Raw genomic sequence first — 25189 nt, 5'->3', positions numbered from 1 at the left:
GCTAGGTGGCGCAGTAGATAAAGCACCAGCCCTGGATTCAGGAGGACCTGAGTTCAAATCCGACCTCAGACACTTAACACTTACTAGCTGTGTGACCCTGGGCAAGTCACTTAACCCCAATTGCCTCACTAAAAACAAACAAACAAAAAAAGTTATATTAAGTATATGTTTTCACATTCATTTGAGTCTGGCTATGTGTTTTTCAATAAGAAAACTTCCTTTCTAGGACAATTCTTGCTGAGAATTACCCTGGGCCTGGGGGCAAGCCTCAAAAGACAATAGTTAGTCAGCGAATTAAATATTTCAATTAATCAACAAGCATTTATTAAGTGCTTATTTTGTTCCAAAAGTAATAGATAAAAAGAAAAAGAAATTGTAGTTCCTGCCCTTAAAGAGCTTACATACTGACAGAGAAAACATATACATACAGTCAATTTTCAGCATTCAAGCATCTAACATTCTTGGAATCTTATTAGTAACCCTGTTGTTACTTTTGTGTAGATAACCATGTTCGAAGCTATATGCAGGAGAGAAAAAAACGAAAGGCAAGACGCTTGCTAAATGTACTCCCTTCCTTGTTGCCTGTGCCATGGGCCTACATGGAGCAGAGCATGGAGCAGCCTGTCCTGGGGCACAGAGCAGTGTGGTCTACCTCTCTACTGTGCTTGGGGGTAGTCAAATCCTACATCACTGCCTCTGCCTCTCCTCATCCTGTCCTATATATCTCTCCTCTCCCTGGCATTTTAAGGATTATTTCCTGGTTACTGTGTAAGGAAAAGTGTATATTATCAGAACTATTGTTTTGTAAAAAAAAAAAATGTATTCAGAAATATGTATCTTCAGCAATCTCTGGTGAAAGATTAAAGTGTTTGGTGGCCATGAGAACCCAATCCCCTATTTCCCATAGGTTTAAAGCATCAACATTTGTGTTTTTTACTTTCAAGCCCTTTTCTAGGAACATCGCCCCTGTAAAAGTTGAAGATTGACTGTATGTATGTAAAAGATACAAAAAAGTAGATACAAAGTAAATCTTATAAGAAAAGGTACATGCAGCTGGGGAGATGGAAAAATGCCTTCTATAGAAGGTTCTATTAGAGTTGAGTACTCAAGGAAAAGACTCTAAGAGGCATAAGTGAGGAGGGAGAGGATGGCCACTCAAAGGTGAAATGGCCCAGATAAGGAAAAGCAAGTAAGCCAGAAATGTTAGCTCCCAGAGTACTCAGAGGAGGACGATATGTAAGAAAACTGGGAAAGTAAGAAGAGATCATACCGTGAGGATCTTTAAATTCCACAGGATGTTATCTTTGATTCCTCAAGATAACAGGGAACCACTGTACTTTATTAAGTGAAAAAGTCAGACATCTACTGTAGGAATATTCCCTTGGCAAAATTGTGGAGGTTGGATTGGAACAGGCTTAGAACTGACCCAAGGAAACAATTTAGGTTATTGCAAAAGTCTAAGAAAGAGGTGATGAATGCTTGAATTTATTATGTTGGTATAGAGAAGGAGATATAGGTAAAGAGTTGTTGTAGAAATTAGAAATGACAGTATCTGCTAAGTGTTCATGTGGGGTGAGTTACAGTGATTTACAGTGATAGGGTTGACAATGAGTATAAGTTGGAGTGACTAGAAGTATGATGATTTCCTTAACAATAATGACAAAGTATGGAAGGGAGGGAGGTTTTTCATTTGATTTTTTGTTGGGGGTGGGGGGGCAATGAGTTCTGCTTTGTATATGTTGAATTTGAGATGTCTATGTGATATTCCATTTGAAATGTCAAAAAGCGAACAAGCTAGTGATGAGGGCCTAGAACTGAGGAGAAATAGGGTGATGGGAGAGGGAGAGGGAGTGTGGGGGCGGGAGGGGGGGAGAGACTGAGACTGATTGGGTAGGTAGGTAGATCTAGGGATCATCTATATAGAAACAATGATTGAACCAAAGAGAGCTGATAATATCACCAAGTGAGAGAGTAGAGAAAGAAAAGAGAATAGGATTCAGGACAGAGCCCTGAGGTGCACGAATAATTAATGGTGATGATAGATGAAGTTTCAGTAAAAGGAGACCTAGAAGAAAGGAGAGAGATGGGAAGAGAAACAAGAAACAGCAGTGCCATTCCAAAAGAAACAAAAATGATATTTCTTTTAACTTGGTTTCCAAAGACTGAAACATAACCACTATGAAGTAACACTCCACAGAAAATAATGTTAAATCCATCTTATTAATGGACAAATCTGTTTTTTCTCAGTTGAAAATGAAAAAGCCGAGGGCAGCTAGGTGGCGCAGTGGATAAAGCACTGGCCATGGATTCAGAAGTATCTAAGTTCAAATCCAACCTCAGACACTTGACACTAAGTAGCTGTGTGACCCTGGGCAAGTTATTTAACCCTCATTGCCCCCCCCCCCCAAATGAAAAGGCTATTGTAAGCTCCTTGAAAATAAGGATCATTCACTATCTTCCTATCAATCCCCTTATACCTCACCTAGTATATTGTGCACATAGAGAACAATCATTGTTTCATGATCGGCTTGCTTATTGATTTATTTACTTATGTGTTTTAAAAGTGGGGCCCTGGTTAATCACTAGTAACACACATAGTATCATTTCATAATCCAACTTGATTTTGAACTCCATGACAATATATATGTATGTCCTTGCATACTGTTAAACATATGATGATAGAAACACTCCTTTGTAAACAATGACCCAATCTCATGAATCAACAACTATTCAAAAAGATACATGACTGTGAATCATGCTTTTTTTTTTTATTAACCCAGATTTAAAAAATACAACTTCATACATAAAATAAGTAAAACCTTCAACATAAAGCTTGGAAGACAGAGAAAGCACATTTATTATTTTATCACAAATTTTGTCGGCATTGAACGAGTGCACAGAACTCAAAGTAAGCTAATAAAAATGCAAATACATATAATAAAAATACATCTTAGGTAAAATAATACTTGGAACGTTGAATACTCTTCCTTTGAAAGAAGCTTTGCACAAGCCAAAATATACAATATTCATCTTTTCTAACAGGACAGAATTTCTTACTGAACATTTAAGGAAAGACCATTCTTATTCATCTGAAACTTACATATTACTACATTACAGTATAGTATTTCAAAATACTTTAGAAGAAAATATTTCATGAGAAAATTGAATTTTAGTTAAAGTTTCTTATTCTATCACCCAAAATGTCTTCAAAGCTCAATTTGACAGATGATATAATGAAATAAATGCCTTGGAGGCATTATTGTTTGTGGAGCAAAACAAATCCTTTGATCTACAAATCAAAAACTACACTTCATTTTGAAAAAACCTCAAAAGTGAGATGAGTATGAATACTGGGAAACAATAGAAAAACTCCAAATATATGTAAATATAGGCAATACTGGACAGTCCTTGTCAGTGTTTCACATGACTGTGAATCATGTTTTTTTTTTTTTATTAACCCAGATTTAAAAAATACAATTTCATACATAAAATAAGTACAACCTGCAGTATAAAGCTTGGAAGACAAAGCACATTTATTATTTTATAACAAATTTGGCAATATTTGACAGTTCTTGTTAGTGTTTCACGTCTGTATCCCATACACATTCCTCTTCTATTGTCTCTCAGTCTGTTTTCTGTAGCAGCAGAAAAGCTCTATTTTAAATGCAAGTGTATGGTCATACCTACTACCATATCTTCTGATTCTAATTTGAACTTCAATCACTAAATTAAGATACCTATAAATTTCAATTCAATTCATAAAAATTCTACATGCAAAGTTGACATGGCATGTATCAGGTTATAAGAGGTAGAGGAAACAGAAATTCCCAATTTAAATTTGCATGCCTACTTCTTTTCAAGTAACTCTACATATCCATATAGTCAATGTCCTTGAATTCTCTTAAGCTAGCTCTGACTTCAGTTCTTAAAAGTATTATTCTCCTTGTATATAGAAAATTCAAATAGCCACCCATTTGAGACACTCAGAATAATACTAATAACCTCTTACAGGACAATAGTACTTTTAATTTTCCCAAAGGGAAAAGATTTATACTCCATGTTAGAAGTACCTACCAGTTCTAGGGTTTGAGAATGTATGTCCCATCAAAATAGACCAAGTCAGCCTCAAAGCTCAGTTGGTAAAACCTAATTGGCTTTGGGTTCAGCTGTTTTGCAGGATAATAGGAAATACAAAATGCAAGACACTTAAGGAATGTAGATTTTAAAGTAACTTAACCTAAAACCCAATCCATATGAAATGTGAGTTGTTTCTTTTCATTTCAAGTTATATACTTGACATTTGCAATAGAGACCATGGAAAGAAGAATAAGTCAGTTAATAAATCAACCTTTGTTTACAATTCAAAGAAAGTTACAGTTTCTTTTTCAAATCTAAGATCTTGTGCCTTATTACAGCCCATTAGTAAGAACTAATAAATAAAACTACACTTAAATTCCACAAATGCTTGAATTTCATAATCCTTACAATTCACACTTGAGAGCCAATATCAATCACCTATTTCAAAAGGAAACAATTCTAATCAAGGAATAAATGTGACAAATAAATTAACATTTCATCTTTGGAATTCAAGTATACACAAGCAAAACTCATGAATTTGTTCATTATTCTATATGGTAAGTGATATCTCTCTCTCTCTCTCTCTCTCTCACACACACACACACACACACACACACACACACACACACACACACACACACACAGAGTAACTCTAACACCCCTAGACGTTATAAACACAAACATAGTGCAATGTGGAAAACCCACAGAAAGTGAAAAAGTCATTGATTTAAAGGGTTGCTGAGTAACATAAAAGTAAATTCTATTTTCACTATGTAAATCCAATTCAAGTCAAGTCAACAAGCATTTATTAGTGTTTCCTATGAACAAGTCACCCTGTTAGATGCTAGAGATATAAAAGGAAAACTGAAAAACTGTCTGAATTCTGGATATCTCATGTAAAACCAAAAGGTACATGCAAGAGAAATTGAAAAGTATTAACAACCAGATAGATCAGTAAAGGGTTCAAAGAGCTGAATCCTGAAGGAAACTAGTTATTCTAATATTAATATGAGGACTAAAGTGGCCATTTATATATTATAATGTTTTCAAAGTACTTTATATCCTCATTTGAGCCTTACAACTACATCATGAAGTAGATTCTGTTGTTATTCTCATTTTTCAGATGAGAAAACTGAGGCTCATAAAAGTTATGCTATATAACCATACAAATAGCTACTGCTACTATGTTACTACTACTACTACTACTACTGCTACTAGTATTACTACTACTACTACAACTACTACCACAACAACAACTACAACTACTACTACTACTACTACACAGAAATGAACTGAGTAGATGGCAAAATTATAAGAAGAATCCCAATAAGACAGTCAAAGCAACAATAAAAACACAAATACATACATTTACCTAATAATATCAAATTTCAGAATGCTACATTTAAAAGAATTCTCTTTCATTTTTCTACTGGAAATATAACAGAGAAGATACATATTGAAATATTATTGGGGGGACAGCTAGGTGGCGCAGTGGGTAAAGCGCCAGCCTGAATTCAGGAGGACCTGAGTTCAAATCCAGACTCTAACCCTTGATGCTTACTAGCTGTGTGACCCTGGGCAAGTCACGGAAGGAAGGAAGAAGGAAGGAAGGAAATATTATTAGAAAGTGGGGATCAAAATGCACATATACTAGAATTCTAAATGTGGAATTGAGTATTACCTTTTAACATTCTCCATGAGTGGATTATGCTTGAATTCAAGAACAAGGCCCAAGAATAAAGCAGAGACATACATTAGAAAAGATCTATCACATGGCAATCACCCTGTGGTCCTCTATCATTGGCTTTTTCCCTTACCTGAAAACAGGTATGACTTGAAATCATCACATTATATGCAGGTTTAAAAGTTTAACCAATGTGTTTGCATTTTGTTAGATTTACTTTCAATGTTTTAACTATAACTACAACATTGACTTCCTAATTGTTTTTCTTTTCTTAATAGCTTACACCGTCATCTCACAATTTTTTGTTCAAACATAGTGTACTGCTAGGCGGATAATTTAATTAATGCTTCTTGATTCCATGAGAGAAGATGATAAAGGATGCTGGGAAAATTTAGGTGATAAATAAACAAAAGATAATTTTTTAATGATCTTGACTTTTGTTGCAACTACAAAGGTGGGTCAGGGATCACATAGAGAACATTTGTATGTTTAGCAGATAAATATTTTTTCTATCACTTTCCCCAAAGAGTGCTAAATTTTCTAATCAAACGTAGCTGATACTTTCTAAATGACATTTAAGATATAGATTTTAAAAATAGCTCATATTTATATAAATCTGTGAAGCTTACAAAGTGCTTTCCTTATAAACATGCTATGAGGTTGGTGGTGATAGAAGTATCACTATTCCCCCTCTATACAAAAGGAAACTTGTTTCCTCAGAGAAACTTGCTCACAGACCCCTAACTAATAAGTTGCAGAGCTCAAACTAAGAATTTTTTACTTTCAAGACTCATGCTCTTCCCATTATGCCATGTTATCTTACACTGACAATTTCATAATCGTACTTTGTACTTACACAACTAAAATTCTACCACAGTGCCGCATCACAGTATAAAGGTGGGTTCTTAAAAATTGTATCAACAAAGATAAGCAATGGTACATCTTACCTAAATGAAATCCTTAGAAAATAGCCTTGGTAACGCTTGGTGACTAAAAAGCAACTTAAGTTCTGGAAATCTTCACATGAATGGATGGATGGATGGAGGGAGGGAGCAATAGATGGATAGAGATAGATGAATGTTTAGTTCTATATTTCTACTTATGGATATACACATGGATATTTAGATCTATATTTCTAGTTATGTACACTCATATACATATGTATATAATACATACATATATTTAGTTTTAACAATTTATAACAAATATTTATTAAGGTGTGAGGTGGTAGTAATCTGCAAAGTAACCACACAAATAAAATCACAAATTTTGTGGTATACTGAAACAATAGTCTCACAAAATTACTATTTATTATTAGTGGTATTAGAATGGAGATATTACAATTAAGTAACACATTCATGCTAATTATAAGCCTATTTGCTGTTCCCTGGACAAGACATGCCATCCTATCCCTTTGCACTAGTTGTCTCCCCTGCCTGGAATGCTTTTCATCTTCATGTCCAACTCTTGAGACTTCTATCTCCATTTTCCAGGCTTAGTTCAAGAGGTAACTACTACAAGAAACTTTCTCTAACTACCCCAGTTGCTACATTTTTTCCACATTCCCCCCAAATTACTTCATATTTACTTTATATACGTGTGTGTGTGTGTGTGTGTGTGTTTACTCATTTCTAGATGTGATGTTTCCTATCAGTATATAAAGTCTTTAAATGCAGGGGATATTTTGTATCCCTTGAACTTATCACAGTGCCCTAGTACATGGTGGGTACTTAAAAATGCTTGCTGAATTGTATAGAAATAAGTATACACTGATATGCAGATAACTATGCAAAAATATACAAAGTACATATATATGGTACTACACTTACAAATATTAGTTCAAGTGCAAGTTCACATTAGTTCAAGTGAGTAGGGAAAAGTAAGCTCTAAGAAACGTAAGAAATGTAAATACCTCTTAAAATATTTCACAATAATTATACTTATAATTTATACAATAAATTATACTTGTTTCAAACACCTCCTAACCTTTTCACTTGATTGTCTTCTTTTCTTTAGTTGAATGAGATCTGTTTCCACCCTTTCTGCCAGCTCTAACTTCCTCTTGTTTCTTTTAAAGGCTGCTAGACTGAATCCTATAAAAATATTAAAAGCATATTAAAATTATGTTTAAAGAATGGTGAATTACTCATATCTAAAGAAAATACACTGATTATTTGGAAATATAACACTTCTAGAAATTTTGCCCTCTGTACTGTGCCCTAAATGACAGATAGATTTTATTCTATTTTCTTACCCATAATTTTTAATCTCAATAACATTTCCACAAATTGAGAAATAACTTTTACAAAGGAGACACAGAAGTGAACCTGCCTTCGGATCATAATGTTATCCTGAGGTAATTGACAGCCAAAATTAGAGTTCACTTCTCCTAGTACTTCTGTAGTTCTTTATCCCAACAAATCAGTCTTTTAGAACACATCTTTTCTCATGTATTTGATAGTTTATCAAAAATGGCTCATTGACAATTAGAATGTCCCCTGAAATAAAGACCATTAAATCCTAACTTCCCTTTTTCTGTCAAGAGCACTAGTATCTTTCCAGTCACCTGGGTTTTGAACTTTGTTATCATCCTTGATATTTCCCTTTTCCCTCACTCGACCCCACAAAGCCAAACCGTGCTAAGTTTTGGTCATTCACCCTCGAAAGTACATTTTCATATCCCTACCCTCCTCTCCCATTCACACCAGTCAAACCACTACCACCAATCACCTGGGCTATTAACATAGTCTCATAAGTGTTATAGTTGCTTAAGTCTCTCCCCTAAATAATCCATGCTCCATAAAGGTGTTTTTATTACTGAGACAGAGTGGCCATGTCATTTAACTGAACAAAGACCTTCCATAGCTACTTAATGCTTCTAGGTTAAAATCCACATTTCTCAGTTTGGCACTCAAAGTCCTTCACAATCTGGCTCCAGCCAGCCTTTCCATACTTATTTCACAGCACTCACTTTTATACATTTGAAGATTCGGCTATACTGACTATTTGTTATTCCTTGTACAAAACAAGCCAATACCCACTTTGTCCTTTTGTACAAGTTGCCCCCACGCATGGAATGTTTTCCCACCTATTAGAAAGAGTCCCTACCTCCTTTCAAATACCTAGCTCAAGTATCACCTCTTATGCAAATTCTTTCCTGATTTCTCTGGTTCTTAGTGTTCTCTCATAAATATAGTTACTTTGTCTTTTCTTTAAATTTACTTATGTGTATACATGGTGCTTACTCCCTGTAGAACATAAGGTTCTTCAAGGGAAGGAAATGTTTTAAATATTGTCTCTATAGCTTCAACAGCTAACACAGTGCCTGGCATATAGCAGGGGCTCAATAAATGCTAGTTAAATTGAACAGACCATAATATTATCTCTAAAATTCCACTACATAAAAAGAAATTTCTTTTTGTAAAATATGTTCTGAGGGGGGAAAAATACATTCCAGTGACAATAAAAGAATCTGCAAAAATTCTTAAGCCAAAAATAAAATGCAGGTCTTTAGAAACTGAAACATGAAAAAAATGTTAATTGATGTGACTTATCCTTTGTGAGGAGAGATAAAAGAAAGCTGTTTCTTTTAGAAGTTATGGAAGTATTCATTTTTATCCTTGTAAATTCTATTTTGTGTACTCTATAACAATCAAGTATTTAAAAGCTTAAATAGTGCCTTAATGAGTTTTCTCCCACACATAACAATAAAAATAAAAACTGTCTCAATCAAAAATAGTACTCATGAAAACTAAGATTTATATTTTTTAAGCAAAGAAATAATTGGGAATAGTTGATATTTGAAAGTGACTTCTTGTGTCCAAACAAAATATATCCACAAAAAGGCTTAACAGATTCCCGTCATATACTTCTCATACTAAATGTATGATGAAATTCCAGTCAGCAAATGCACTGTTGTATGAAATAAAAGGACAAAATAATATCCTTCTCATTCTCCTTAATTTAACTAAGGAGTCAAAGATTGTTCATAAGAAAGAATTTTAAAATACAAATCAAAACTCAATATAGATTAATACAAGTGAAACTGCATGCACTGTGCTAGGGGCTCAATGTCAAGTTGTCAAGGAGTACAAGGCAATATTATAAGAAATACAAAATAAGGTTAATGCAGATAAGATCAACTCTATAAGATGAATTGTTAAATCATAAACAAGCTAGCAAAATGAAAAGAATAGTATGTAAAGGCATCAGTCACAATTTATTAACAGATTTACCAGATACTGTGCTAAGCTTTGGGGATACAAAAAGACTAAAGGTAGTCCTTGCCCTCGAGAAGCTTATAATTTAATGGGAGAGACAAAGTGAAAATAATTAAATCTACCTAAGGAAATAATTAAGTCAACATAAAACTTTTATGAAGTAACAGATAACAACTTTCTCTCAATGAAAGTGCAACCAATACTGGAAACAGTGGTCATGCATACTACATTTTATCAGAAGGGACTCAAGTCTCAGTGACAAGCCAGAAGATAGAGGAGTGAGAAAGGAGAGGTACCCCATTGAATAACAGAGAGAGCCTGTGCTTCAAGGAATCAGGTATATGTCCAAAGAAAGCAAAGAAAAAAAAGAAGAAAACCTGGTAGTCACAAGTCCAAAGCAGCCAATCTGGGGAATGTCAGGTGGTAGCAATGAAACAACTAAAAGTATAAAATATATGTAGTAGCTCTGGAAACTAAAGGGGATGCCCATCAATAGGGGAAAGGCTGAATAAATTGTGGTATACGGATAAAGTAGAACAGTATGATGATCTAAGGCAAAGAAAAAGATGATTTCAAAGAGACCTGGAAAAGAATTATGTAAATTGATGCAGAGTAAAGTGAATAGAATCATAAGATCAATTTACTATATCAATATTGGAAAAATAGGCAATTCTGAAAAACTTAATAACTGAAATGAAATAATTGACCATGATTCCAGAAGACTAATAAAGAATATTGCCCACCTCATGACAAAAATATGATGGACTAATATAAAGAATAAGAAATAAATTTTTGGATATGATGACCAATGTAGGAATTTGCTTTGCTTATGTGATAGAGGTTCTGTATTTCTCCATCTCTTCCTTCATCTTCTGGGGAAGGGGGAGAAAAATGATAAAAGACTTAATAACTGAAGAAATTAAAATAAAATAAGAAATGAGACATAAATGAAGAAGCCGGGTAGGGGCTTTGCGCTTTGTTGGTGGTGGTGTTGTGCTTAAGGGGATAGAATGGGAAGCAGTGAGGGAGAAAAGGGATAACACAGAACTCCAATTCTATTCCAAAGCTAGTGATTCATTGTACAAAGTATATGTTTGAAAATTAATGAGATGAGTTAGTTCATAAATCAACTTATTAGGGGATTTTGCCCAAAAGATTCCTACTTGGAAGGGTTCAGTAGGAGACCCCTAGGAGAGGCAATAGTCACTATGGATCCTGGATAAGAAAAATGATCAAATGAAAATGATTTTGAAGAAAAGGTTTTTAGCTGTTATGTATACAATAAACACAAAAAAGATTGGAAGCAGACTATACTCCAATAGATCTCTAATCTCATTGAATGTAGTTAATGATAAAGATCACAACATCAAATGATGTAGATCACAAACCATCCTAGCTTGCCCATCCTTTGCAATTCATCTGTGTCCCCTCACAAATCTACCACAATCTACTCAATATGCTGGGCACCTAACTCATTTTTCTTAAGAAGAGAATTAAGACCACATAAACTTATATGAAATGAAAGCTCTCCTATCCAAATATATGCAATTCTTAAAGAATCTCAGGATTTCAATGTTCAAAGGGACCTCAGAGGTAAAAATAGTAAAATCAACAGCCTGGTAAAGGAGACACAGAAAATACTGGAGAAAATAACACCTTAAAAAACAGAGTAGGCCAAATGGTAAAAGAGGTACAAAAAGCCAATGAGGAAAAGAATGCCTTGAAAAGCCAAATTGGGCAAATGGAAAAGGGGATACAAAAGCTCTCTGATGAAAATAACTCCTTAAAAATTAGGATTGAGCAAATGAAAGCTAATGACTTTCTGAGAAATCAAGAAACAATAAACCAAAACAATGAAAAAATAGAAGGCAATATGAAATATCTCATTGGAAAACCAACTGACTTGGAAAAATAGATCCAGGAGAGAGAATTTGAAAAGTATTGGACTACCTGAAAGCCATGATCAAAAAATGGTCCTAGACATCATCTTCTAAGAAACTGTCAGGGAAAATTGCTCTGATAGTCTAGAACCAGAAGGTAAAATAGAAATTGAAAGAATCCACCGATCACCTCCTGAAAGAGGTCCTAAAATTAAAATGTTCAGGAATATTATAGCCAAATTCCAAGCTCCCAGGTCAAGGAGAAAACATTGCAAGCAGCTAGAAAGAAGCAATTCAAGTATTGTGGAGTCACAGTAAGGATAACACAAGATCTAGCAGCTTCTACATTAAAGGAACCAAGGGCTTGGAATACAATGAAAAAGAGTACTTTGGGGCATTCTTGATGAAAAGACCTGAGCTGAATAGAAAATTTGACTTTCAAATACAATATTCTAGAGATGCATAAAAAAGTAAACAGGAAAAATAATTCATAAGAAATATTAAAAGGTTAAACTGTTTATATTTCTATATGAGATGATATTTGGAACTCATAAGAACTCATTATTAAGGCAGCTGGGTGGAATATATTTAGACAGGGGGCACAGGTATGAGTTGAATATGAAGCAATGACTAACAGACACACCCAACTGGGTGTAGTAATCTATTTAATCTGGGCAGTAAATGAGCCTAACACTCATCAGAACTGGCTCAAAGACCTCAATCTCATTAGACTTGGCTCAAGGAAGGAATAATGTACACACTCAATTGGGTGGAACAATCACTCTAACCCCGCAGGAGAAAAAAAAAAAAAAAACGAGAGGAAAGGGATAAAGAGAGAGGGGCAAAAGAAGGAAGGGCAGGGTGGGGGAGGGGACAGACAAAAGCAAATCCCTTTTGAAAAGTGATAGGATGAAAGAAGATGTATAGGGCAGCTAGGTGGTGCAGTGGATAGAGCACCAGCCCTGGAGTCAGGAGTGCCTGAGTTCAAATCAGGCCTCAGACACTTAACACTTACTAGCTGTGTGACCCCGGGCAAGTCACTTAACCCCTAATTGCCTCACTTAAAAAAAAAAAAGAAAGAAAGAAGATGTATAATAAAACAAATATCATGGGGAAGGGAATAGGATGGAAGGGAAACAGGTAACAATAGTAATCATGAAAAAAAGAAAAGGGGGGAAAATTGTACAAAAAATATTTATAGTAACTATTGGTGGAAGTTAAGAATTGAGAATCAAGGGAATGATGGAAAAAGCTGTGATATATGATTGTAGTGGAATGGTCTTGTGCTACAAGAAATGACAAACAGGATGATCCCCTAAAAACCTGGAAAGACTAATGAACATCGATGTATAGTGAAGTGAGCAGAGCTAGGAGGACATTGCACATAGTGACAGCAGTAATGTTCAATGAGCAATTGTGAATGACTTAACTACTCTCAGCAGTGCAATGATCCAAGACAATCCCAAGGAACTAATGAGGAAGCTTACTATGCACCCCTATAGAAAGAACTGATAAAAAGAACTCTTGTGGATTGTACATATATAACCTGATTGCGATCTTGTGGAGGGGGGAGGAAAGGGAGGGAGGAAAATTTGGAACTCTAAATCTTATGAAAATGAATGTTGAAAACTAACCTTACATGTAACTGGAAAATAAAATAAATGTTTGTTGATAAAAAAAAAAGAATATGAAGATGATATCTTTAGAAAAATAAAATTAAGGGGTGAGAGAGGAATGCACTGGGAGAAAGAAAAAGGGAGAGCTGGAATGGGTAAAGTATCTCACATAAAAGAAACAATAAGCAGCTTATAGAGTGGAGGGGAAGATGGGGGAGGTGTTGGGGAGTGAGCCAACCTTAACTCTCAGCAGAATTGGCTCAAAGAGGGAATACATACACACTCAATTAGGCACAGTAATCTATCTTACCCTATAGGAAAGTAGGAGGGAAAGAAGATGGGAGTTGGGGGGAGGGATAGAAAGGATGGCAGATTTGGGGAGGGGGAAGTCAGAAGCAAAACACTTGAGGAGGGACAGAGTGAAAGGAGATAGAAAACAGAGTAAATGGCAGGGTGGAATAGGATGTAGGGAAATACAGTTAGCAATAGTAACTGTGAAAAAAATTTGAAGCAAGTTTGCCTCACAGGCCTCATTTCTCAAACATACAGAGAACTGAAACAAATTTGTTAAAATAAGATCCATTCCCCAGTTGATAAATGATCAAAAGATATGAAGAGTTTTCAGATGGAATAATCAAAGCTATAGCCATCTGAAAAAAAAATGTTCTAACTCACTATTGACTAGAAAGATGAAACTCAAAACAATTCTGGGGTGCTAACTCATACTTATTGAATTGGATAATAGGACAGTAGAGGAAAATAACAAATGTTGTAAGGAATATGGGGAAGGTGAGACATCAGTGCACTATTGGTGGAGTTGTAAACTGATTCAGACATTCTGTAGAGAAATGTGGAACTATGGCCAAAAGGCTATAAAACTATACTATGTATACTATATTAAATGTATACTATTTGACCTAGTAATACCATTACAAGGTCAATATCCATAGAAATAAAAAACAAAAAGCTGAATTCAAAAGTGAGGAAATGCCCATCAATTAGGGAATGACTGAACAAATCGTGGATGAGATTATGATGGAACACTATTGTGCTATAAGAAATGATGAGCAAGATGCTCTCAGAAAAACTTGGAAAGACTTCCATGAGCTGATGCAAAGTGAAATTGTACTATATACAAAGCAACAGCAATATTTTAAGATCATCAGCTATGAATGACTTAGCTATTTTCAGCAATACAATGATCCAAGAAAACTCTGAAGGACTTATGAAAAATATGATCCATCTCCACAGAAAGAACTGATGGTATCTGAAGACAGATTGAAACACGTCTTTTTTTAGTTTATTTTTGTTTTCTTTCACAACCTAATAAGGAAATGTTTGGCATGACTACACATGTATAACCTATATTGAATTGCTTGTATTCTTAAGGGTGGAGTACAGAGGGAGGAAGAGAATTTCAAACACAAAGTTTTAAAAAATGGACATTAAAAATTGTTTTTACATGTAATTGGGGGAAAAATAAAATTTTAAATAAACAGAAATTTTATTTAAAATTTATTTAAAATTTAAGAAAATAAATCCTTGAAAACTAGAAGTGGGCAAGGGTTAAGCTAATGATGTTATAAGACACCAAGTAATAATAAAACAAAATCAGAAGAATAAAAAATAGAAGTGAATGTGAAACATTTCATTAGAAAAATAACTGATCCGGAGAAGAGATGGAGGACAGACAATATGAGAACAGGTGGACTACCTGAAAAGTATGCAATATTACAATTATTCAATATTTTTAAATTATCCAATATTACAGATTCAGTATTATACTACAAATTATGTTACAATTTCAACACTGCAATATTACAAACATTCAATTACAATTATTCATTACAAATATTAATATTACATGGAATACTATTGTGACGTAAGAAACAATGAGCAGGCAGATTTCAGAGAAACCTTGAAGAACTTCCATGAACTGACACTGAGTGAGATGAGCAGAACCAGAAGAACATTTTACACAGTATCAACAACACTGTGTGTTGATCAGCTGTGACAGACTTGACTCTTCTCAGCAATACAATGGTTCAAGATAGTTCCAAAGGATTCATGATGGAAAATGCTTTCCAAATCCAGAAAAAAAAAAAAGAACTATGGAATCTAGATGCAGATTGAATCATACTATTTTTGTTTGTTTGTTTTGAGGCTTTTCCTTTTTGCTCTGATTCTTCTTTCATAGCATGACTAATGCAGAAATATGTTTAATGATTGCACATATATAACCTATATCAGATTGCTTGCTGTCTTGGGGAGGGGAGAGGGAAGGGAGGGAAGGAGGGAGAAAAATATGAAACTAGAAATCTTATAAAAACAAATGTTGAAAACTATCTCTACATATAACTGGAAAATAATAAGATACTGTTATAAAAAATGTTAATATTACAAATATTCAATATTAAAAGAAATTATTAAGGAAAATTACCCTGAAGTTCTAGAACAAGAGGAAAAAGCAGAAATAGAAAAAAATTCACCAATCACCACCTGAAAGAGAGCCCAGGTGGAAAATTTACAAAAATATCATGGCCAAGTTTCAAAGCTTCCAGGTTAAGGAGAAAAATATTACAAGCAACAACAACAACAAAAATTAATTTACACTCAGAATCACACAAAACCTAGCAATGTTTACCTTAAAAGACCATAGGTCTTGGAACACTATATTTCAAAGAGCAAAAGAACTGGGGGGGGGAGAGACAACCAAAAATAATCAGCAAATTTAAGTATAACCCTGAACAAGAACTGGACATTCAACAAACTGAAAGACTTTCAGGTATTTGGGACAAAGAGACCAAAACTGAATGGAAAAGTCAATCTATAAGATCCAGGAGAAATATAAGGTAAACCTTAAAGACCAATTATAAGGGACTCAATAATGTCAACCAGTTTACTTCTTATATGTCAAAATGTTGGCAGTACTCTATTTTTTTTCCCCTTTGGTGAGGTAATTGGGGTTAAGTGACTTGCCCAGGGTCACACAGCTAGTAAGTGTTAAGTATCTGAGGCCAGATTTGAACTCAAGTCCTCCTGACTCCAGGGCTGGTGCTCTATCCACTGTGCCACCTGGCTGCCCCAGCAGTACTCTTAAGACTAACATTATCTGGATAGTTTGAAAGAAAAGTTTGGGCTGAGGTAAGATGGGATGATTTTGAAAAATAAAACTGGATACGTAGAGGTAAAAAAGAAGAATTACCGCATAAAAACGAGGCATGAAAGGAATAACTGAAACACAAGAAACAAGTGGGGGGTCAAGGGCTGTAAGTGCTGGAACCTTATTCTCATTGAAAATAGGTTATAGAAGGAACAACAAAAATCTTCTAAATTTATAGAGAACTAAGAGGACAAAGGCATAGGAAAAGGGAGGGACTTTTATAAGGATGTCTAGATTAAGAATTATGAGTGTGGAGGAGAAGATATGGTAATGACTCTTAGAGGGGTAGGTAGATTGAGGTGGAAGGTGAAGGGAGAAGATAAAGAAGGGATTCTTAAAGGGGTAGGTATATTAAGGAATAGGAGGGCAAGGTAGTGTAGTTAGAAGTAAATTAAAAGGATATGAACAGGCAGTTTTCTAATGAAGAAATCAAAGCTATCTATTCCCGTATGATAAAATGCTCTAAATCTCTAATGATTAGAAAGATGCAAATTAAAACAACTCTGAGATACCACCTGATACCTATCAGATTGGCTAAAATGACAAAAAAGAAAAATAATAAATGTTGGAGAAACTGTGGAAAAATTGGAACACTAATGCATTGTTGGTGGAGCTGTGAATTGATCCAACCATTCTGGAGAGTGATCTGGAATTATGCCCAAAGCTGTGCATACCCTTTGACTCAGCAATACCACTTTTGGGTCTTTTTCCCAAAGAGATCATGGAAAGGGGAAAAGGATCCACATATACAAAAATATTTATAGCTGCTCTTTATGTGGTGGCAAGGAATTGGAAGTTGAGGGGATGCTTATCAATTGGGGAATGGCTGGACAAGTTGTGGTATATGAATACAATGGAATACTATTGTGCTGTAAGAAATGATGAGCAGGAGGAGTTCAGAGAAACCTGGAGGGTCTTGTGTGGGCTGATGATGAGTGAGATGAGCAGAACCAGAAGAACACTGTACACAGTATCATCAACATTGTGTGTTAATCTACTGTGATGGACTATATTCTTCTCACCAATGCAATGGTACAGAAGAGTTCCAGGGAACTCATGATGGAAGAGGATCGCCAAATCCAGGGGAAAAAAAAAAAGAACTGTGGAGTATAGATGCTGAATGAACCATACTATTTCTTTTGTTTTTGGTGCTGTTGTTTTTCTATTTTGTGGTTTTTCCTCATTGCTCTGATTTTTCTCTTATAACATGACTAATGCAAAAATATGTTTAATGTTATTTTATATCTATCTATATCTATATCTATTATATCTATCTATATCTATATATCTATATATCTATATCTATATCTATATATCTCCTATATTAGATTACCTGCTGTCTAGGGGAGGGAGGAGGGAAGGGAAGGAAGGAGAAAAATCTGAAATTGGAAAGCTTGTATGAACAAAAGTTGAGAACTATCTTTACATGTTATGGGAAAAAAATAAATACTTAAAATGCAAAAAAAAGAAGAGGGAGGAGGAGGAGGAGGAAGAGGACTAGAAAGAGGAGGAGGAGAAGGAGGAGAAGGAGAAAGAGAAAGAGGAGAAGAAGGAGAAGAAAAAAAAATAAATGCCTAAAGAGGAACAGGGTAAAAAGGACAAGAAGCATAGTGAGAAAAAATAGGAAGGAGGGAAATAAACAACTGGGAATTATAACTTTGAATGTGAAAGGGATGAATTTACTCATAAAACAGCAGAATAGAAGAAAAATCTGAATTTGACAATGTTGTTTACAAGAAATACAATAAAAAGTGGGAGATACAGATAGAGTTAGAATAAAGGGCTACAGTAGAATTAATTATGCTTCAGCTAATGGAAAAAAAGTAGGGATAACAATTATGATCTCAAAGTTAAAACTAAAATAGATTTAATTAAAATAAACAAGTAAACTATGCTATGTCACCAATTTTATTCAATATTGTTTTAAAACATTTAAAATAACTATAGACAGTATAAAATATTTGAGGGTATACTTGCCAAAAGAGACCCAGGAACTACATGAGGAAAATTATAAAATACGCTTTATACAAATAAAGTCAGATTTAAATAACTGGAGAAATATTAATTGTTCATGGGTAGGCTAAGACAGTATAATAAAAAAATTATAATTTTACCTATTATATTTATTCAATGTCATCCCAATCATATTACTAAAAATTATTTTGCTTAGTTAGAAAAATAATAATATTCATTTGGAGAAACAAAACATCAAGAATTTCAAAGAAACTAATGAAAAAATGTAAAGAAAGGAGGTTCAGCACTACCAGACCTCAAACTATATTATAAGGAAGTACATATTAAAACTATGTGGTACAGGCTAAGAAATAGAAAGGTAGAACAGTGGAACAGAAGAGACATACAATGCACAGTAGTAAAGGATTATAGTAATCTTGTGCTTGACAAATGTAAAGATTAAAGTTTAAGGGATAAGAATTCACTATTTGATAAAAAAAAAAATTGTTGGGAAAGTTGGAAAGCACCAATATCTTAAACCATGTATCAAGATAAGGTCAAAATGGATACATGACCTAGACATAATGGGAGATATCACAAGAAAACTAGAAGAACATGGAACATGTTACCTATTAGATTCAGGGATAAGAGAACAATTTATAAATAAACAAGAGATAGAGAGGGTTGTGAGGTATGAAATGGATAATTTGATCAATCATATTAAATATAAAAGTTCTTGTACATATAAAACCAATGTAGCCAAGATTAGAATGAAAACAGAAAACGGGAAATTTTTTCATGGACTGTCTCTCAGATAGTCTAATTTCTCAAATATATAAAGAACTTTGTCAAATTTATAAAAAACATGAGTCATTTCCCAATTGATAAATGGTCAAAGGAAAAGAACAGGCAGTATTTTGATGAAAAATAAAAACTATATATAGTAATATGAAAAAATGTTTTAGCTCCTTACTGATTAGAGAAATGCAAATTAAAACAACTTTGAGATATCATCGTATACCTATCACATTGGCTAAAATGATAAGATCCCTTTCAATTGGGGAATGGCTAAAGTTATGGTATATGAATTTGTTGGAAAACTATTGTGCTACATAAGAAATGATGAGTTGGTTGATTTAATAAAACAACATGCAAACACTTGGAACTATGAAGATGTTCTCCACCTCCAGAGAAAGAACTGACAAATAGAAATATGTATAGCATGGTCTTACACATATGGATATGTGTGTCTATGTCTATATATGTATACACACACACACACATATAAACTTGTATTTAACAATAGCTTTCTCTAGGGTGGGGTGGGTGGGGAGGGAGGTAGAAAAAAGTGCACAGCAGAAAACAAAAGAAAATTTAGAAGGAAGCACAGAAAAGCTGGGTAGTGTTGAAAATAATGTGTAGTATTTATTGTGTAGGTGGGTTTTTTTAAAGTAAACCCTCAGAAATGGAAATTTATGGTTTAATATTGAATCCCCTCTATGTTCTGCTGTGTACATAGAAATGTTCTTTTTTTCTTTCAAATTAATAAATTATTTGAAAGATCTTAATATATAATATATCTGCTTTTTGTTGCAATCATTTTTAGGGGATTTGGCATTAATTTCACAAGATTTTAATACACTTATTGATAATCGACCATAAAACCACACTTTTATCACATTGGATATTAAAGACACTTATAACAAACAAATGATTTCTCTAAGTTTAGCCTTGATAGCCCCTAGGTTTTCAACAAGGTTCAAATTAGACAGTTCCCAGACCAGTAAAGAATATTTATCTCTAGTTCTTTGGAGAAATTGTTATAACATTTGACATGGTACAAAGTTGTGCTGCAATATTCCATCTCCGCTTAAGAATGTCTATAACTTTGGAACAACTCTACATAAATATATTTATCAGTCAGAGACATAGAGTCAATATGGCAGTGTAATAAAAAGTAGCGCAGTGAATTCCCCTACTGAGAAAACAAACAAAAACTCTCCTTCAGCCAGATCTAGAAAATGCACCAGTCCTAATGGGAAAATACAGGAGGGAAAATGAGTTCTTTGTTCAGCCCAGATCAGCAGAAAGAGAGACAAAAAGAGAGGTCTGTGCACAATTCGGATGAGCTAGGAAGCATGCCAACACCTGGAACACTCAGGCACCTATGGACTAGGGCAAGAAAAGGTCCTCGATTCATAATAGGACACCACCAAAACCATACCAGGGAAGCCACAACTGGCAGTTTTGTCACTTACTACCCAGCTCCAGTCACAAATCTAGAGCAGACTGAGAAGGGGACATTTGCCAAGAAGTATTTTTCCCAGCTATAGAAGTACTGGGCAGTATACAGAGAAAGGAAGAAGTTTAGAAGCAAGCAAGCAGTAGTATGGCTTAGTCCCTAGGTGCAGAACAGGGTCTCAGTTTCTGCGTTTAGATCAACCTGCACAGGAATAACCAGAGCAAAAGTCTTAGACCAAAGGAGAGCCTAAAATTCTGACCCTCTGAAAGGATTAAATCCAACAGCATTCTACTGTTCAAACCATAACCCAAGTTACAAATCTGAAGATCTCAAACCAGAGAGGCAGCAATCATACTGTCCATTGGATCAGACCACTTTGAGAGCACTGAAAGTTTGCAGGTTGCCAGCTTATCTCTGACTGCCAGGAATAACCCAACACCTAATAACCCAAGAAAGCAGCAACAAGACGAGATCATACTTTCCCTCCAGAAATCCACAGACCCCAGCCCTAACATCAAGTGCACAGTCATGAAAGAAGATGGAAGAATGAACAAACAAACAAAAATATTCCCACCATAAAGAGCAATTATAGTAGCAGGAAAGCTCCAAGACACAAATGCAGAAAAAAATGACTTCAAAACACCTAAAAGAAAAAGAAAAGAAAAAAGAAAAAGCAAAAAAAACCCACAAAAACCTAAGAGCAAAGACTCAAACTAAAACATAACTTGACCACAAACTCAACTAGAAATCCTAGAAGATATGAAGGAAGAGTTTTTCTTTTTAAGTTTCAAGTGTTTTTATAAATAAAATGAAAGCACTTCCAAAAAACTAGAAAAGAAATGAGAGCTATGCAACAAATAATTGGAAGGAAAATTAATAGCTTGGCACAAAAGGTAAGAAACTTTACCCAAGCAACAGACTACTTGAAGATTCAAATGGACCAAATAGAAGACAATGATTTCCTGAGACAATACTAAAACAAAAGACTAAAGACTGAAAGACTAAAAAAAAAAAGATTTAAAAAAAAGAAGAAAATTTTAGATTTCATAGCAAAAACAACTGACCTGGAAAACACATCAAGGAGAAAAAAAAATTAAGAATCACTGAACTACCTGAAAGCCATGACTAAAAAAAAAATAAAAAATAAAAAGAGTCTAGCCATCATATTTCAAAAAATCATAAAACTGCCCTGATCTCCTAGAATCACAGGGCAAAGTAGAAATAGAATCTACTGATTGCCTCCTGAAAGAAATCCCAAATGAAATCTCCCAGGAACACTATAGCCCAATTCAGGGCTGCTAAGTCAAAGAAAAAATACCACAAGCAGCCAAAAAAGAAAAAATTCAAGAATAGGGGAACCACAGTCAAGATCATATATAATTTAGCAGTCACCATTATAAAGGAGCAGAAAACTTGGAATATGACATTCCATAAGGCAAAGGATAACTTATCCAGCAAAACAGTATAATCATATGGGGGACATAGTGGGGGTGGGGGAATTGACAGTTAATAAACTAGAAAACTTTCAAATATCCCTAATGAAAAGACCAGAGCTGCCTATATAGAAATTTTGAAATTCAACAAAACATAAAAAGGTAAAAATGAATGAATAATAATACGGGACTAAAAAAGGATAAGCTGCTTAGAGTAAAACATGGGAAGATAATACACGTGTCCCCTCTGAACTCTATAATCATCAGGGGAACACAGAGAGAGTCTAATCAGATGACACCTTGGAGTGGTTCTATTATGTGTTGATGTTAAGAAAAAAAATGGAAAAGGAATTTCCCCTCCCTTGGGCTGAAGGAAGACAAAGGAAAATTAGGGAAAATATTATGTCATATAATTTAGGTTCACAAACATACATCTATATGAATGAAGAGGAAATTGAGAAAGAGGAGTGGCTATCATCTGAATCTCACTCTCATTTGAACTGGTCAAAAAAGGGAAGGATATACATATACACATTTAATAACAAAAATACATTTCAATAAACAAGGAAATAAGAGGGAAAGGGAAGAAGAGGGTAGGGAGGATTAGAAGAAAGTTAAATTAAAGGAAAACTAGCCCAAAGCAAAACAAACTCTAACTTAAGATGAAAAAATTATATTTCATTTTTTAAGGTGGCAAGTAATGGGAATCTACATGTTTGCCCATAAATTGGGGAATGGATGAACAAGTTATGGTATATAAATGTGATGGAATACCATTATGCAGTAAGAAACTAGTTAAGAGAGATTTCAAAGAATCTCAGGAACATTTATACGAACTGATGCAGAGTGAACAGAACCATAAAAATAATTTATACATTGGGAACAACATTATAAAGACCAAACAATTTTGAAAGAATTAGGATCTCTTTTCAGTCTAATGACCAACCAGGATTCCAGAGGATTAATGATGAAACATTTGATCTATCTCTTCATTCAGAGGTGAAAGACTCAAAACTGTAAAATCAGACAACATTGTTTTGGGACATAGCCAATTGTAGAAATTTATTTTATTTGACTATAAATGTAACAGGTTTTGTTTTTAATTTGTTCTTAACTGGGCTAGGGGAAAGTTTGGATGGGATAAAGAAAAGGTGATTTTTGAGATATGAGAAAAAAATAAAATAAAATTTAAAAAATATTTATTAGAGTTTACCATTTCCCTCAATGGTTGGAAGACTTTCAGGCCCAATAAAAGTTTTTTAAAATTCAAAAAACTTTATCGGGGGTTGAAAATTTAAAAAACTGAAGAAGATACCTAGATCTTACATTCACCTGAATTTTTTCTGCCAAGTCTTAGCATTACCTTAAATTAAAAAGTGAATTATCAGCAGTAAAAATTATCCTTCAGTACTATAGTCTGGATGTTATCTAAACTGACAAGCAGTTTTTATTGAGAACTATGACTATCAGCTTTTAAAAAAATTATCTATTTACTATTCTTCCAACTTAAAACTAAAACAAAAGTATGTCTAACTGTAGAGGAATCAATAAAAGTTCTAGCTGTCAGATTTCTCTGAAGGTCTTCACTAGTTTTCTGAAGATTTATTAGCCTGTTTTGCACCAAGAGTTTTTATTTTTTTATTATTATCACCTTTTCATTTTCAGTCACTCTTTCAATGTTTAGCACAATGCCTTGTACATAATAAAGGCTTAATAAATGCTTACTGACTACCTGACTTTTCTTTGTATTTCAATGACACTAATCCTGTTTCATTGTAGACTTTGATACTTGAAGTACTTAATTTCTTCACATGAACAGCTGCTGAAATACCTCTAATAGTTACTGAAGTGTATTCTTTAAGAACTACAGCCTTTACATGTTTCTTTGAAGTAACATGCAGTCATAAAACACGAAGAATTAAAAACAGAACAAAAGAGAACAATAAAATGTGTGCATGGTAATTATGCAAAGGAATAATCTAGCAAATATCAATAACAATAAAGATAATTCACATATATGTGGCTTATCAGTATGTATATTCTACCAATACAAATCCCAAATCATCACAGTCTATATATAAGTCAATGAATTTGACTTCAGTAACAGGCAAAATTCTAGAATTTATTATTAAAGTAATGGTTAATGAGTATCTAAAAACAAGCGCAATGATTTTTTAAAAGACAGGATGATTTTATTGAGTCATAAACACAATAAGAAATGATATTTACTTATTATGATAATAATAGCAACTATATATCACTTTAAGATAGTCAAAGTGCTTCATATGTTAACTCTTTTCATCCTGACAAGAACCCTGTGAATAAAGTGCTATTATCATCCGCATTTTATAGATGAATAAATAGGCTGAGAGAGGTTATATGACTAGTCTAGAATAAGACATAACTGTATGAGGTAGGGTTGGAACTCAGGTATTCTTCATTCCAAGTCCAGTTGTCTATACACTATATCACCTAGCTGCTTCAAAGGAATGTTAAATATTTTTATTTCTGGCAGGTTAATCACCGTTACTATTGGTTTACTTAACCGTTTTTCTCTGTTATAAGGGATAGTTACTGACAGCCAAGTGGAGAAAGAGAATGTGGCATAAGAAACAAACAGACATTTAAAAAGCCTGCAACAAAAATAAGAGGTTGCTCCAAAGTAATCTACAGTTTACCTAGATTTATGTATTTATTTCAAAAAGTGTCTCAAGCTGTGATGATGGAAAAGAGAGAACAAGGGGCTGGGCAATAGTGCAGCTAGGTGAATTTGTACATGGTTGAATGTCACAACACATATAAATTCCTGGGGCACCCTCACTGGAGACGTTCTTCCCAGTGATACAGAATCAATAAAGGCTGATTCAATGTTACTAGAAAGGGGTTCTCTAGGGGAGTTTCCAGGAGATGTGCACTTGAAT

General features: G+C 34.2%; 1 protein-coding gene across 3 annotated transcripts in view; it reads right to left on the bottom strand.

Annotated features, from left to right (window-relative positions):
• Nucleotides 1-25189, bottom strand: part of TASP1 (taspase 1) — a 278215-nt gene that overhangs the window by 189203 nt on the left and 63823 nt on the right. For all 3 annotated transcript variants that reach the window (XM_043983168.1, XM_043983170.1, XM_043983169.1), the window contains one exon: nt 7748-7854. In XM_043983168.1, coding sequence (XP_043839103.1) covers nt 7748-7854 — 107 coding nt within the window. The remainder of the gene's footprint in view (nt 1-7747; nt 7855-25189) is intronic.

The sequence above is a fragment of the Dromiciops gliroides genome, chromosome 2 (assembly GCF_019393635.1).
Source record: "Dromiciops gliroides isolate mDroGli1 chromosome 2, mDroGli1.pri, whole genome shotgun sequence".
NCBI classification, from domain to species: domain Eukaryota; kingdom Metazoa; phylum Chordata; class Mammalia; order Microbiotheria; family Microbiotheriidae; genus Dromiciops; species Dromiciops gliroides.
Note: the sequence above shows the minus strand (reverse complement) of the source record. Positions and strands in the feature narration are given on the sequence as shown.